This window comes from Antedon bifida, chromosome 7, assembly GCF_963402885.1.
Source record: "Antedon bifida chromosome 7, ecAntBifi1.1, whole genome shotgun sequence".
NCBI classification, from domain to species: Eukaryota; Metazoa; Echinodermata; class Crinoidea; order Comatulida; family Antedonidae; genus Antedon; species Antedon bifida.
Genome location: NC_136232.1, coordinates 7,813,370 through 7,829,725, shown reverse-complemented (window position 1 = coordinate 7,829,725; position 16,356 = coordinate 7,813,370). Strand labels below are relative to the sequence as shown.

The following is a 16,356-nucleotide window of genomic DNA, read 5'->3' as shown; positions in this document are numbered from 1 at the left end:
GCTTGAATGATTTCATAATACACTTTATTTAAAAATGAGAAAAATGTAATTTTGTAAAAATCATTAAAGGGGTTTTTTTAGATGTTTATTGATGTATTAAAGTGCACATTGCTATGAGCACAGAAGAAGTTAAACCTGGACTTTCCCTTTAAGTTAAATATTCAGAACCTAAATTGGATTTTTGATCAGCCTGACTTTTTTAGCTAGTAGTAACTGATGAGAAGCTTGGAATCGCAGGTTGTTATTATTATTATTATTATTCAAAGTTTATTTATTAAAACCAAATTGTAGTGGCAGCAAAAGCTGAATTGTTACAATAATACATTTATAAAATATATAAAATATCAAAAGTTATATAACAAACGTAAAAAACATATTTAAACGTCGAGAATAAAACAATTTAAAAAAAATTTAAAAGAGAACATACAGTACTGTATTGCACACAAGTTATATAAAATGAATGGAACATCAAAAAGGTATTACAAGAACATCATCATCAATAATAAATTTTATTTCTCAAATAAAAACAAAGTAAAGATAACATTTTATAAAATAATACATAATAAATGAGAAAAGGGGTATCCCACTGGAAGCTTTAAGCTTTAAAATGTGGTGTCCATCATATCATATTATATCATACATAGACATTGTATTCCTAAAATGCAAATGATTACAGATCAAAATGATTAATTTCTAATTTTAAAAGCATCGCTCTAATTTGCATGGTAAAACAATGCCTATGAATGTGCTCACCCATCATCATTAATCGTCCACCATGTCTCAAAAACGTTAATGTACACATTTCCTTGCCAACTATTACAATTATGTTTATAACATATGTGGTTGACATGAAGCCCATTTACAATGAGTCAGTACTCCACTATCTGAGTCATTTTATTATGCATAAAGAATATGTTTCTAATGTAGGCCTACAGATGTTATATTTTGTATGTACTGGTATATACAGTAGTTGAACATATCATGCCAGATTTACATTATATTTACATTACCTTTGTGCTATATAGATTGTATTTACGCCAGTTTAGTAGTTGAACATACCATATGCCAGATGTTCTATGTGCTATATAAATTGTATAAACTATATGCAAGTTTAGAACTAAACCTTATATAATAATAATCTGCATTATGCATATAGAATATGTTTCTAATGTAGATCCACAGATGTAATATTTTGTACATATTGATAATGTACAACATCCAGTAGTTAGTATACCATATGCCAGATGTTTTTACATTATATTTACATTTGTGCTATATAGATAGTATAACATATATACCAGTTTAGAACTAAAAATGATATAATAATAATAATCTATGTTTAGTTGTGGGAGAACGACCATACCTTTCAGAAATGATAAACGATAATCATGAAAGATAAGCATAAAACGTGATACACTGTGCTTAATATGGTATAGTGCATTAACAGATGTTTGTTCATTGTATTTGGTTATTCTTCACTAAACCATAATTAACATAGAAAAAAATAAACAAACCGATAATTCATATTTAATATTCTGTTAATATCATCGTTTTCCCCTTTTTCCAGATCACAATGATAGTGTAAATCGGAACTTTGAATGCCGTTTTCGATGCCTCTTGGATGAGTCTTCAGGTTTTCTGGTAAGAAGGGAATGGTGCCTTAAAATGTGTTTAAAGGGTTTAAGTCAAACGTCTTGTTGATGTTGGAATAAAATAAATTTACTATATAAAGATCACTTCAATAATATCTATAACACATTAAATGCTAACAATTTTCTATTGAAGTTGCCTAAATTAATACGCTAATTATATTATGGTCTTATATTTAGAAACTCAAGTTTTCGGGAAAGCTACGATCTCTTTACGGACAACGTGTGCGCGGTAAGGACGGCATTCCCATCGACAAAGACCCGCCGGAGTTAGCCTTGTTCGCCCTAGCCTGCCCCGTTGAACAGTACTCAATCGTAGAGATCCACATCAGGAACACGATATTCCGTACAAAGCATGATCTGTCTTTTAAGCCCTTAGCTACCGATAAAATGTAAGTTTAAAAGTTTAATCTTGTGCTAATTGAAATTAGATTACTTATGCTTATTAACAATAACAAAGATTGTTGGTTTAAAGGAGTCTCTTAATATTTGAAGATCATTTTACTTTTTGATAATAATCTCAACGTTTTGAACGCTGCTACTTAAATAGATTCATTATGGTACTGACTCATAATGTTTTTAAATAGGCCGGAGACAAAACACAATACTGAAATCAAACTCTTACAAAATTAACATATGTATTTAGTGTTATGTAATACTGCTATTGTTTAAGCCAGGAATAATTGTCTCTACACATGGTGTAAATGTAATTGATACATTTTCTGAATCTGAAATGCTAATTTTGTTTCCTGATCGGCCCTATTGTCTCTCATTAGTTTAAATATATTGGTTAAGGGAGGAACAATTGTCTTTACACATGTTCTACATAAAATATTGATAAAATCTTCAGAAATTGAAATGCTAATTTTGTTTAAATACTTCCTGATTGGCCCTATATATTGCCTTTAATTAGTTTAAATATTTCTGGTTTGTTATGGGTAATTTATTAAAAGAGAGACATGTTATGTGACTCTTTTTAATTATTAGCTTCCTAATTACATGGTGCAGTATTTAATTGAAATGTGACTAGTTAGAGTAGGCACATTATTCATAGTTCAACCGTTGACAAATTGGGATAAGTAAACAAAACTGAACTGTTTCAGAAGCAGTATCCTTTTTCATGTTATTGTTGTTATTTATATACCAATATTCTTCCGGGCCTTGTGGTCCATAAAGGCTGCAAAATGTATTTATACCATAGAGCTTGAAATCCACCTTAACAAACTATCAATTTGCTATTAGATTTGCAAGTGCATACAAAGGTAAATTTCTAGCCCTTGTATCATATATATTATGACATCATCAAGGCTTGATTTATCAGTAGACAACTCTCTGGCAATCTATTTTGTTACATTCATTCATTCAACAAATGCCATACAAATTATACAGAGCATAAAAATGAGGACCAACCTAGAAGTAAACTTGTCTCAGTTGGCCCTTTAATGGATTTGAACCCAGGGCCTCAAGGGGACCCCCTCAGGATGCAAATCCCCTTTTGGGGGAGATTTAGAGGGTACCATACAAACTGATTGCATTTTTTGTTTTGTTTTTATTTGTTCTAGTACTGTATGGCCAGTATCAAAATAAATTTTCGCCCACCTTTATTTGTGTAACCTTTACTACTACACGACGTGCAAAACACAAAAGACTCAAATACAGGTACAAAATATAGTGTGAGAAATTGCTTTATTGATGTTGCTCACTTAAGGCTCTGACTGCGAATGCTCTTCCAAACCATTTGCATTAAGTTTAATCATTATCAGAACAAAGAAAATACACTTAATTACTAAAACAGGAATTAAAGCTAATTGATTGATTGCCGAAACAGATCAATGACCAAAAGATTATATAATGGTTAATCCTATAAACAAATAGTGGACCACAGGCATTTCCAGATTACCCTATGGGGAGTAAATGTGGTGTCTATTCACATTTTAAGTCAAAAACAAATCAACAAAATACTTAATAGCATTCCAAAATGCTGTAAATCAATTAAAAGTAAAATAATTAAAAAGCTAAAAGTAATGTATGCCACATTCACCCCTCCTTTCAGGAAATGGCACCTGACATTTCTTTACAAAATTTAACAGCACATTTAACATAACACTATGTTATTAAAAAAATCAAATAGAATAAAAGATAAACTTTAAATATATTACTTCTTAAAATCATAGTTGAAACGGCGATATAGCATAATGAAATACAGTTACAATGAAATAATGTTTACGGCAATCTAATAACACACTGTATGTTTCAATTTCAAAAATACGGAAAATAATACTTAGGTTAAAACTATTGATAAAAGATATACAGTGAAATAAAAATAAATGATATTATTATAAAACACACACTATAAAACGATATACAATTTGTCACAGATAATTAAAACTCAAACAGAGATAATGACATTGACTGTGGTTGATGGGTTATAGGTGTAGTTAGACTTTCACTTAAAATGTGTTGATTTGATGTAAAGCCATATCTGTCAATATTTTTACGGGTTCGAACTGGTCTTAGTGGTGTATTTGTTGTATTAGATAAAGTTTCTGTGTCACTAAGATTTGAACTAGGGATGTTATTGCTAGGTATTATATTTTCTGTATCTGGTGTTTCTTTCTCAATTTCAGTTGGTACCCCTTTCCCCTCGGCTTCTGAATTGTCGTCAACCGGTGGAGGGTCGACAATAAGATCATCATCAACATTTATAGGAAGAAACATACATTTTGTTAACAGATTGCGGTGAACAGTTCTAAGCTTGTCATTTTCTGTATTTGACACGGTATAAACTGGAACATCTGGGTGTTTAGAAATGCTGTAAATCAATTAAAAGTAAAATAATTAAAAAGCTAAAAGTAATGTATGCCACATTTATATTAGCATATATATTTCTATTTCTTTGCAGGGGTATTGAAGTGTTGGGCTACAGTGAGTTAGAGCTGATTCAGTTACCAGGGTATCACTACATACATTATGAAGATTTGATTTACCTTTCTGATCTCCATAATAACCGTAAGTATACAATGAATCTAAATATATATAATGCAGCATTTAATGACGCTATTTTGTGAAGATCAGAGCACTTTAGACTTAGATGTTACACCTTTTCAACAACATTCTTCTGCCCTAAGGGTCCCATCGTGTCACCGGCAGCCAACTACAGCGCCATTACGTATGTCCTCGACAGTGGCACAGTGTGTGAACTAGTAACCCCCTACTCGTCTCAAAAGATGTATTAGGTTTTTAAAAGTGCACATGAGCCATGTGTACACTGGATGGTTTATAGTCCTTATCTGAGAAGACTTGTTCTATCCCCAGAACCATGGAACGAGTGAGGCTAAATTTACCAATAAACATATGATACGCAAAACAAAGTTTAAATTTTGAGTACCAATACTTAAAAAATTCTACCACTGATCTGATATCAAACTTAGTTTCTGTCAATGGCCTAAATTTACCAATAAACAGATACGCAAAACAAAGTTTTAATTTTGAGCACCGGTAATTAAAAAATTCTACCACTGATCTGATATCAAAATTCAATGACATAAATTTTCCGATAAACCTATAATATGTAAAACAAAGTTTTAATTTTGAGCACCGGTAATCTTAACTATAAATCCGGTGTCCCCAAGGACATTTTTTTTTTAGGTTTTTGTTGTAATAGAGAATTGGCTTATGAGCTACCCTTGTTGTCAACCATGGTGTTTTAACTTAACCTAAATAAATGCGAAATCTTGTTAAATATGGCAATACATGTAGTTTTCATATAGCGTTGTAAGGCGTCCATTATATGTACCAGTTTCAAAATAATGTTTTCGTGGCCAAATAATCTATGCCTTTGGGAAAATGTCAGGAAAGGCTCAGGAAGTGTAGGGTGTCCTGATGCCTGTGTAGAAGTTGAAGGCCGTTGAAATCTTCCTGTTAGTGGTATTTTCTAATATTATTCTATTTTAGTAATATAATATTATTGAGTGATCGAAATTATCAATGTAAAGCTCTGTCTACACTATCAAACTAGTTTGACAAAAAAAAGTGTGATGTGCCCAAATATGGTGGTGATATGCCCAAATATGTTAGTGATATGCCAAAATATGTTAGTGATATGACATCATCATGTCCATATATGGGCACATTTTGTTGTTTGATAGTGTAGCCAGAGCTTAATAGTATATTTTCAAAGGTGATATATTGAAATAAAATGTGATAATCATTAAACAAAGATACAAAATTACCTATCCTAGTTTCAGCAATATGACATGAGTACTAAGCCAGATCTATTATATAATATACAGAATTATGGAAACATTTAGTGTTACACATTCCAGTTTCGTAATTCATATTCTGTTTGTATTGATTCGAAAATTGTTCACTTTGAATATCTATTAATGCCAGAAAATTAGCAGAATTTTACAATATTCTCTGACAAACATAAAATTATGTAATCTCTGCGTCAATTAATGATGTGTTTTTTTGTCATAGTGCTGCGCAAAGGAGATATCGACTACTGCTATTTCCGTTTGTATCGCAAGGTTGGAAAATGGATGTGGGTCCAAGTGAAGCCTAGACTGATGTACAAGAATGACCAACCAGATTACATTGTGTCCACTCACAGGCCCATGAGGTATGAAATGAATTTTGATTTAGAACCGTATATCCTCAGGTATAATCTCACATCGGGTCTAATCCCACCCCCTACTTTATGTCTGATTTCACTTCACAGGCATATCTCCAGGTATCGACTTTTGGTCTGAATGTAGGTCTCTCTCTAGCCAGCCAGTTCAGTTGAGTTTTACAGGAAATGCTTAAAGCTATGTCTACACTATCAAACTAGTTTGACAAAAAAGTGTGCTGTGCCCGAGTATGGTAGTGATATGTTCAAACATGGTAGTAATATGACATCATCATGTCCATATATTATGGGCACATACACATAAAGTTTGATAGTGTAGACACAGCTTTACCATGCTATCCTTGGTTCTGTTTTTAAATATTGATAATGATGTATATTTGTTTATAATGATTTAGTGATGAAGAAGGAGAGCAGTATCATAAACAAAGAAGGAATCCATTTAAGTTTCCTTTCAAGACAAAATCATCTTTATATGATATGAACAATCCATATCCACCAATGCCTAAAGGTATGACCAGTGAAACTATGTAGTTTGCATGCAGTATAAATGTCACTACATACATACATACATACCATACATATAAATAATTCAGATCACATACATAGATATGGGATCCTCCTCTTCTATGGTGTAGAGCTGGAGTCGAACACCTATTCAGCAATAAATAGCCTACTGAGATGTTTGTTAAGATTACCTTACCTGATTTCTAAATTTAAAATAATAGAGATTTTAATCCATGGATCACAATAGTACCTTCTTGTTGAGACAGCAAACAGCATCTTTTTTTGTAATTGATGTATTTGGTCATCTACAGATATGACCAATATATTGGATATACTGACTTTATACAATCTTTCAATGGTGATTCATTATTGCTAATAATGTATTATTGTTTAGGGTGGATTGTTATACTTCTTAAAGCGCCATCAATGGTATGGTAGGATAGGACTTAGAATATAAACGGAAAGAAGCCGAGTAATAGTATTATTTTTCGAAATAACCTCAATATATTTAGTGTATTTTCAGTCATTTTGATGGATGCAATGCTTTGGGTTAATTATTGTTAACCTGCAGTCAGGATTTTTTTGTTTCTTTTTTTTCCTCTGCAAATCTTCATGAGTAAGGCTAGTAGACCTATTTACCATCACTTCTGCTGTTAGTCTCTAGTTTGAAATGGCCATTTGAACTCTTTTATCTCCTCTGGCTACGGGCTGAATTGCATTGTGAAAAAAGTTAATATATACTGTGTTTGTTTTCTTTTTGTAGAAATTATTAACTATATCAATAGTGGCTTCAAACCACAAATAGGGAAAGAAGGTGGTCCACCTATAAACTTTGGTGCAATGGGACCACCACCTAACGGTGCTATGCCCCCTGGCAGAGGACCACCTAATGGCAGTATGCCTCCTGGCGGAGGACCACCTAATGGCAGTATGCCCACCGTTAGAGGGCCACCGCCAGGTATGCGACCACAGAATACAACTCCAAAAGCTGTAGCAGTTGTAACACCGAGGAATATGCAGCCCCCAAATGGTTTTGGATCCAGGCCACCTATCCGTACTGTGGTACAGACATCGTTGCCAGGTGGTACTAGCAACAGAGTTGATACTGTGCAGTCATTTGTCGACCCTGACGGAGTACAGAATACCATACTACAAACACAGGTAATTTACAGAGTGGGAAGTGAATTGAGGTTGGTGGGGGATCTGGGGCATAACCAACAGGAGATTGGTTCTAAAGCAAAATCACAAACAGAACTAGAAAATAGTACGAAAACAAATAAGAGCATTTTCCTTAAAACTAATGGATACTGAAGCTATTTATGTTTTAAAGAGGTACATACAATGCTAAATTAATTTAGCTTTAACTTTCCCTACACATAATGTGTGAAACAGTTAAACTAAAAATTGATTTATTTTTTAGGTAAGAAGATGTACTAAACAGATACAGAAATTAAAGATCCCCGATATTGGTGCTGACTTCTCCGATGCTGATGTGATGCAGGTAGCGTCGATGATCTCGGATCACAGTGAACAAATGTTGACCGATCAGCTTTCTTCTGGTGTGCCCATTTATGATTCTGATATCCCATCGTTTGATGATACAATTAAGCCTCTTGACAGACTAACGGACATTACTGATACGCATGAGTTGTCACATAACCAGCCAAGCCAAATTTGCCAATTTCCAAATGTGCCTAAAAATACTGCGTCTGTTTCCTGTATGCAGCAGAGTATACAGCAGAACGCGACCGAAGATCTTGACTCAAAAGAGATGATCATGTTTCAGGGCGTTAATAGCGGAGATATGAACCAACAAAATAGTATGTCCTTCGCTAGTAATAGTTTACCCAACGAAACACATTTTCAACAAAAGTGTGGAAATGCATTACAGAAAGCAGGCAGAAATCTATTTCCAGAAGGAAATAGACTTCAGAACACTTTTTCGGCAAGTGGATCCAAGCTGCATGACATGCTTACAAATCCAGTACATACCACTCGACAACAACCTAACCCACAGAAACCCCCTGCAGATAACTTAAAACGAGAACGAACTCATACATTAGAATACGTGCCAAATGGCCCTAGTCGGACGAATTCCGCTCCAGGAAATTCAATGTCGTTAATGTCTCAAGGAAGACCGATGCAATCGGCGCTCAATCAATATGCTTCTCCGGTCGTGTCCAACTTTGAAACACCTGGAAATCATGGAATGATACCCATTGAAAATACAGAACTTTCCTTACAGCCTAATTTCAGTGAGGTAGCTTTTAATACCGCACAAAATATGAGTGGCGGAACAATGCCGGTTGTTGAAAACCAGAGTACAATGGTGAATGGAGCTGGTATGATAAGTGATGATAACCAAAGAATAATGAACGCAAGAAATCCGTACGGAATGCATGAATTAAACCAGCCAACAAACAATCACTTTGCCAATACAAAAGCAACAGGAATTGCACAGAATCAAATGCAGAGTTTAGCCACTGGGTATAAAATGATGAATGGTAATCAAAGAATAAGTAATGCTGGATTTGGGAATTTACAAAACCAAAGAATAACACAAACTGGGATTGGTGAGAATCAACAGGGAATGAGACCTATCCAGAACCATTCAATTCCATGTGCTAGAAATCAAAGAATCAACAGTCAAGAGATTCCGGTAAATAATCAAGGAATTAAAACTTTTGGAAATCAAGGACAAACAAATTCTCAAGTAATGAATAATTTGAGAATGCATGGAATTCCAAATTCTAGAAGTAATCATGAATTAGTATATGCCAAAAATCAAGGAGTTCCCACTACTCAGAATAATCCTAATGTATTGGACTATTGGGGTCAAGGGAATCTGAACTCTGGAAATCAACTAGGAATGAATGGCAGGGCTCAAGGAACCACAGTCCTGCAAAATCAAGTACGAATGAATGCCAGAACTCAAGGAATTACATCGGTTCCACAAAATCAACTCGGAATGAATGCCAGGACACAAGGAATGATGTCAGTCCCGCAAAATCAACTAGGAATGAATGCCAGGACTCAAGAAATCATGTCAGTCCCGCAAAATCAACTTGGAATGAATGCCAGGACTCAAGGAATTACATCGGTCCCTCAAAATCAAGTAGGAATGAATGCCAGAACTCAAGGAATTATGTCAGTCCCGCAAAATCAACTTGGAATGAATTCCAGAACTCAAGGAATACAATTTACTCAAAATCAACATGGAGTTGCAGGAAACCAAGGAATTGCCAACACTAGGAATCAAATCTTGATGAATTCCCAAAATTCGGGAATGATCGGCACGAACAATCTAAGAATGGTAAATCAACAAAATTGTGGAATGTTAACTCCAGGAAATCAGGGTTTTGGAAATGTTGCCTTTCAAGGCATGGAAGAGGATGGAAGTCAATATTCAACCAATCCGGGAATGAGAACATCAGAAATGGATCAAGCCAGGATACAGCAGGAAATGCTGGAGCTGATGGCATTATCGGGTCAAGGTGTCAAGGGTCATAACTTTGACCCAAGTTTAGTTATGAACCGACAGAACATGGTTATTGCAAATGAGCAGAGGTTCATTTCTGCTAACAAGATGACAATGCCAAAACAAATGCAAAACTATGGAATGAATAATGTAGACATGGTGTATTGTGGGAATGACATGCATCTAAACAAACAAATGGTAAGATATTTAAGGGATCGTGGCAAAATTATTATACTGCAGTTACTGCAGTAACTCTTTTTTTTTACTGCAGTATGTGTTTAAGTGTATCATTGTACTAGTTGATGAGGCAATGATTGATGCAATTGCGTGTTACCCAAAATGTTAAAAATGAGTTACTGCAGTAACTCATTTTTTTTTACTGCAATAATGTATGTGTTTAGTGTATCATTGTACTAGTTGATGAGGCAGTCACTGTAATTGTGTATTACCCAAAAAAGTGTTTAAAATATAGTTACTGCAGTAAATACAGTATAATAATTTTGACACGGGTCACAAACATTAACTGGTCTTTGACATAAATTAATTGGCCATCTCAATGTGCTTAATTGCACAATTGAGTGTTTTTGTATAATAAAATAATTAAAAATAGCCTACCTATTTTCATAATGTTTTTTTTTTCATGCGGTACTGTAGAATAATAGTAATAATAACAATTTTATCTAAATAATTTACCTCCTGTTTACAGGATGAGAGAAACATGAGGGTGACTGGTGAGCCTTCTTCTAGGCTCTCAACAGACTCCGGCGGAACTGCTTATAACTCGCCATTAAATGTAAGTAATTCTTCCATTTTTCAGTCCAACTTTGCCAAATACTGGCATATATAGCGATAGCAGCAAACGCATGTTATAGCCACTATGGCCATAATTGAATTGCCTGAGCATAATTAACTTTTAGGTGAAATCTAACATGTCATAGAAAATGTTAAATGTTTAAAATCTATGTTTTGTACTTGCAGATATTTGATAACTACAGCAGTCCTGAACACCAGCAGTTGACGCCTAACTCTGTCTTTTCATCACCGTCTGGGGTGTGTATAATATTGTTGTTGTTCTAGTACCGTAAAACCTTGAAAAGAAGCCCATGGGACTCTTGGGTGGGCTTCTTTTCGGGATTGCTTTTGCTAATTGATGAGGAGGTTTCTTTTCTAAATGATTGCTATACATTTTATGATTATTGATTCATTCCCTGCCAAGGAAGCAGACAAGAAGAAGATACAATATCCAATCAAAGTAACATTTGGAAAACAATAAGTAGAATAAATATATGAGGCTTGATTGTTGAGATAATTAAGGGTTGTAAGATCATTTAAATATATTGATATAACAGTCATGATCGTACATTTCTTTTAATACAGTCAGTCCCGAAGAGAAGCCTGTACCATCTTGGAAAAGAGGCCCGATGGGCTTCTTTTTGAGGTTTTACGGTATTGTTTTTCCATTTGCCATTCCATCATATCCACCCTTCCATCCACCCCACTGATCTCTGCATCCACTGGTGCAATTAATTTTTAGTCATACCCATATGTGATTAACTTAAATGTTATTTGCAAAATTGTTGACATTTAAATGCATTTTTTATTTTACAGGGCGGTGATTCGCCAAACACAGGACTGTCGCAGAATGTGTTACCTGGCGACAATTGTCAAACGTTCTACTAACATTCAAGATCAGTACATTTACGAGTTTGTAATCTTGAAATTATGACTTCATTTCAATACAAAGCTGTAGTTTGATTTTGTATTAGAGATAATGGTTATAATTTTTGTCACAAGCCTTTGGAATATTTGTAAGATCTTAGATTATCAGTTGGTTTTAAGTGGATTTTTCAAGGTAGTAGCTGCTACACCATTGTCAGCAAGTTTACATAACAAGTATGATGTTTTTATCGTGATATATCAATCATATGAAGCGAACATTAGCGTTGTTTACACGATATGAAGAAAGTTTTAAAAAGTTAATGATGGCAGCCTAAAGCCGAGCAGTTAAAACGAATTAATATTTAATATGTTGCATGAGATTTCTAGATTTAAGTATACTTTGAAACCAAAAATTTGTCTGCTTGTGGTAAAGGGGCCAGCTCATTGAAATAGAAAGTCTTTAGTATTCTTTCCAAAATTATTTTTGTTTGTCAAATTAAGTCTTTTAATTTACAATCCCTCCATTAAGTCATGAGCTTCCCTTTTTAAAATTTAAGTTTAAAATTAATTTTCTTTTTTTTTTTATTGATTATATATTATATAATTAATGTTTTCCTTTTTCCAAAATACCATCTCCCATTTACGTCAGCCTCTATATGAACAGCGTTCGTTGAAATATTTAAGTGTCTGTATTTATAACTTCATATACTAAGTCAAGTGAGTTACATATTGCGTGAAAAATGATTGATTATCATTAGAGATATTAATGAATGAAAACATTGCTGGCTCCTTTATTGTTTTTAAGCAAGCCTCCCATTTTGGGAGTAGATGAACCAAATAAATAGTTTGTTAATCAGAATGCCAAAGTAAAGATGCATGCTTATTTGTATAATTGACTTACCGAAAATATCAAGTCATTTATAACGAAAATTTTATAAGAAAAAAATATTACAATGATACTAACAAGTGCATTCTTCGAGTGAGTGCTTTCTTCGTCCACCGAATTGCTCTGAAAATGACAACTCAAAATTATATATTTAATTTTTATATATCGGGGGGAATAACACTGGTTACAATATTTTAAAGATAATCCGCCAATGCTGGGTATTCTACAGATTTGAAAATAAATCAAATTTCCATTGAAAGCTAAGCCAAAGTTTTACAGGAATGCTGTATAGAGTTTGTTTGGAAATTTACATACTAATTTACATACTGTTTTGAATAAATTCATATTCAGCTGCATGAATTTGCATATTTTAAATAGATTGAATGAAATTTTGAATTTGGGTTTTGATAAGGAGTAATTAGAAGATTATTGTGTTTGTAATAAACAAAGAACTTTTGCTAAAAATTAATTCTTACTCTGGAAAACTTGAATATTTTTTCATGAACATGAATAGTGTTTAGCATGTGATACAGGGTATGTTAGGCAAAAACCAATTCAAACTTTGAAATGGCTATTTACACTTTGAAATCACTACACTCTGAAATATATCTATTACAGTTACTTAGTGAATTTACCGTTTTCCATGTTTGGTGAACTCATCACAATAGAGGGAGACAAACATGGTGGAGACTTGTCTATCGTTGCTGCAAGATGGTTACCATGGTTACATGCCTTTCCTGAATTCATCGTTTTTATATTCTATTTTTTAGAAAAATTATTATTCAGAAGCTACTGAACAAATTATATCTAGTTATAATGTCAGGGTACATATTTTTCAGTCTGTTTTTTTTTGTGTGAAAAAAACTGTAATATACTGTGTAATGTTTTTATTTTTAAAAAGTGTGTGTTTTACTTTCTATGAATGATCTAAAAACATGTGCCAATGAATGTTGTTATAGGTCATGTTTTATTATTACATTTGGTAGTTAGGAACAAAATGGAAGCTGTCACATCCGAGTGATTGACAGCATTTTTTTAAATCGTCTGTTATTAATGTTATATGCATTGTTAAACCAGGAAAGAGTGAAATTTCACTCTTCGCTGGTTGTCAAACTAAACTGAAATTCTTTCAATACATTTAATATTTTAGTATTAATATAGTCAAAGCAAGTGCTTTAATTAAGTTATGGTAGCCTTTATAGATTGGATTTTTAACAAAAACAGGTAAAGACTCAGAAGGGAGGGAGATGCATGTTGCCCCTCTTTATTGTTTTCACATGATCATTTTGTAAAGCCAATATTGGCCATAAATAATGCTTTTTTGTAACTTTTGCTGCATCAAAAACCCCAATAAATAAATTTTATGTAAAAATATAGCTTTTAAAATGTACAATTTACCAATTTCTCATTTTGACTACTGTATTAGCGGTGCCAAGGAAAGAGTTTTTTTTATCCTATGTTAGTGGATATTTTAAAAACTATGATTTTTTTTTCTGTGGCTTAAGGAATGTTGATTGTCTTTAAAGATATAAGTGGATAGTTTAAAAAGTGTAAAACATTATTTTCAGTAGGCTGAGGTGCACACTTATGAAGCCACCCTAGGCCTCTGGCTTTTGCTGGTTTATCAATATTGTATGCATGCACTGTGTTACATTAAAGCATTTCATTTCCCAAATAATCAATTTATACAAAAACAAACTGAAATTGTTTAATCATTACTCAATATAGTTATTTAATTTGTATTGTCTTTTTAAAATTAAGTTAAGTAAATGCTACCTATTAATGTAAGTCAATTCGTGGCCGTTTTTTGCGTAAACCGTAATATTATAAATTAGTTTATTTACTGTTAATTAAATATTATAATTAGGTGATATTATAATGTGTGATACATATATAGTTTTCACATATGAATATGAATCCATATGTTATGCAAATTTACGCATTTATAATTATGTTGATACAAGTGCATTTTATGTAAATGTTGAATTCATATTTATAAATATTTATGAATATGCATTAATATGCAAATATTCACATTTATATGTAAATTATTAGTTCAGATAAAAACATTTGCACTAGTTTACATTTACACAAGTGTTTCTAACATGTAAATTTCTGATTTGCATATGTTAATTATTCACACTGTGGTGCTTTTTAGCTTCATCACACATCACCTTCAATTTATTAGTATAGTTTGAATCATGATGAATAATTTCTGTTTTTACGTTTTTGGTGCATAAGTTTTCCGCAATTTTTGATTTATATATGCATGTCATATTATACTTAAGTGTCCAGTTGTTCTTATTTATAACTTCATTTTGTAAATTTACATACAAATATTGTATGTTTTTCATTATTTTCTCGTTTGAAGCCCACCAAATGAATTTACTTTGGTTATTAAGCCTTATTTGACGATTCCTACATGTATCTGTAAATGTTACATTAAGTGTTGTGCATAGTAGCCAATTTAAATGAAAACATAAATATTAAATTAGTTTAAAACTTTCATGTTTACATCTCTGTTTTGTAAGTTAAAAAAAAACTCAGTATTAATGTTATTTGGTAGATTTTAGTTTATTTTGGGATGTATACCCAAACCATCGATGTGAAACAAGTGTTTACCTCGTAGTTTTATTATCTTTTTGTCGCCTTTTAGTTTTGAGTGAGGAGTTCTGGTAGTAAAACTAGAATCAAATATTCGATACAATATTTCCTCTTGTCTACAAAAATTAAATTTTGTACATATGAAAGATATTAATGTTTATGTTGTGTGTTTTATTGCATAGGTTTTTTTGGGTGGTAGTGGGGATGGAGGGTGTTCAAATCAACCCTTATATAGTATCCCAAAATCAGCGGTACAAGAAATACTGGTGCAGTTTTGCAAGAAAAGGGAACAATCTCTGTTCAAGCCACTAGGTTGTCAAAGGCCTCTGTAAAAGGTTGAAACCTAATGCCAACCATACTGGTGGCTACAGCCCTGATTATTTATATTTTAAATGAGGTATGTGTTGTTGGATCTTCGGAGGTTTATCGTAAGCTAAGACTTGTATTAGAAATATTGACAATGATTTCACTTGCATGCATTCTCCTGTCATGAACCATGTTCCAGTCATGCCATCAATAACAACATACAGCCCAAAGTGACATATACAAAGCATGCGTTGAAGTAATGCACCTACCAGTACTAGTGAATACACTTAAAACAAGTAGATGCATGCAGTAAATATGGTTTTGTAGAAGTGACTTTTTTTATTTACTTACATGGTCCAATACTCAGTGGTGTAACGGCTATGAGCGCTCACTGGCTAAACCCAGGGGTCCCGGATATTATGAGGGCCCCCTGAGCAGTGTCCAGAGGAAAAAACGGGCATAAAATATGTCGAAAAAGGCTAAAAACACCTGAGGCTTCAAGCGTTGGAGGGCCACTTGGGGTGTCTAAGCCAGGGGCCTCCAGCCTCTGCGCTACGCCACTGCCAATACTGCAATTTTAGATTTGCATAAAGTCAGGGTTTATGGAAGCACCCTATAGAATCCCCCGATGGTACATTTC

At 33.3% G+C, this 16,356-nt stretch overlaps 1 protein-coding gene across 1 annotated transcript in view; it reads left to right on the top strand.

The window, feature by feature from the left end:
• LOC144847618 (uncharacterized) overlaps positions 1-15,560 on the top strand; it is a 50,065-nt gene extending 34,505 nt beyond the window's left edge. The window contains exons 6-15 of the mRNA XM_078704068.1: positions 1,568-1,641; positions 1,830-2,041; positions 4,552-4,658; positions 6,129-6,270; positions 6,675-6,787; positions 7,547-7,944; positions 8,204-10,459; positions 10,968-11,054; positions 11,240-11,311; positions 11,870-15,560. Of these exons, the coding sequence (XP_078560194.1) occupies positions 1,568-1,641; positions 1,830-2,041; positions 4,552-4,658; positions 6,129-6,270; positions 6,675-6,787; positions 7,547-7,944; positions 8,204-10,459; positions 10,968-11,054; positions 11,240-11,311; positions 11,870-11,941 (3,533 nt within the window). The 3' untranslated portion in view covers positions 11,942-15,560. The remainder of the gene's footprint in view (positions 1-1,567; positions 1,642-1,829; positions 2,042-4,551; positions 4,659-6,128; positions 6,271-6,674; positions 6,788-7,546; positions 7,945-8,203; positions 10,460-10,967; positions 11,055-11,239; positions 11,312-11,869) is intronic.
• Positions 15,561-16,356: the final 796 nt, after the last annotated feature.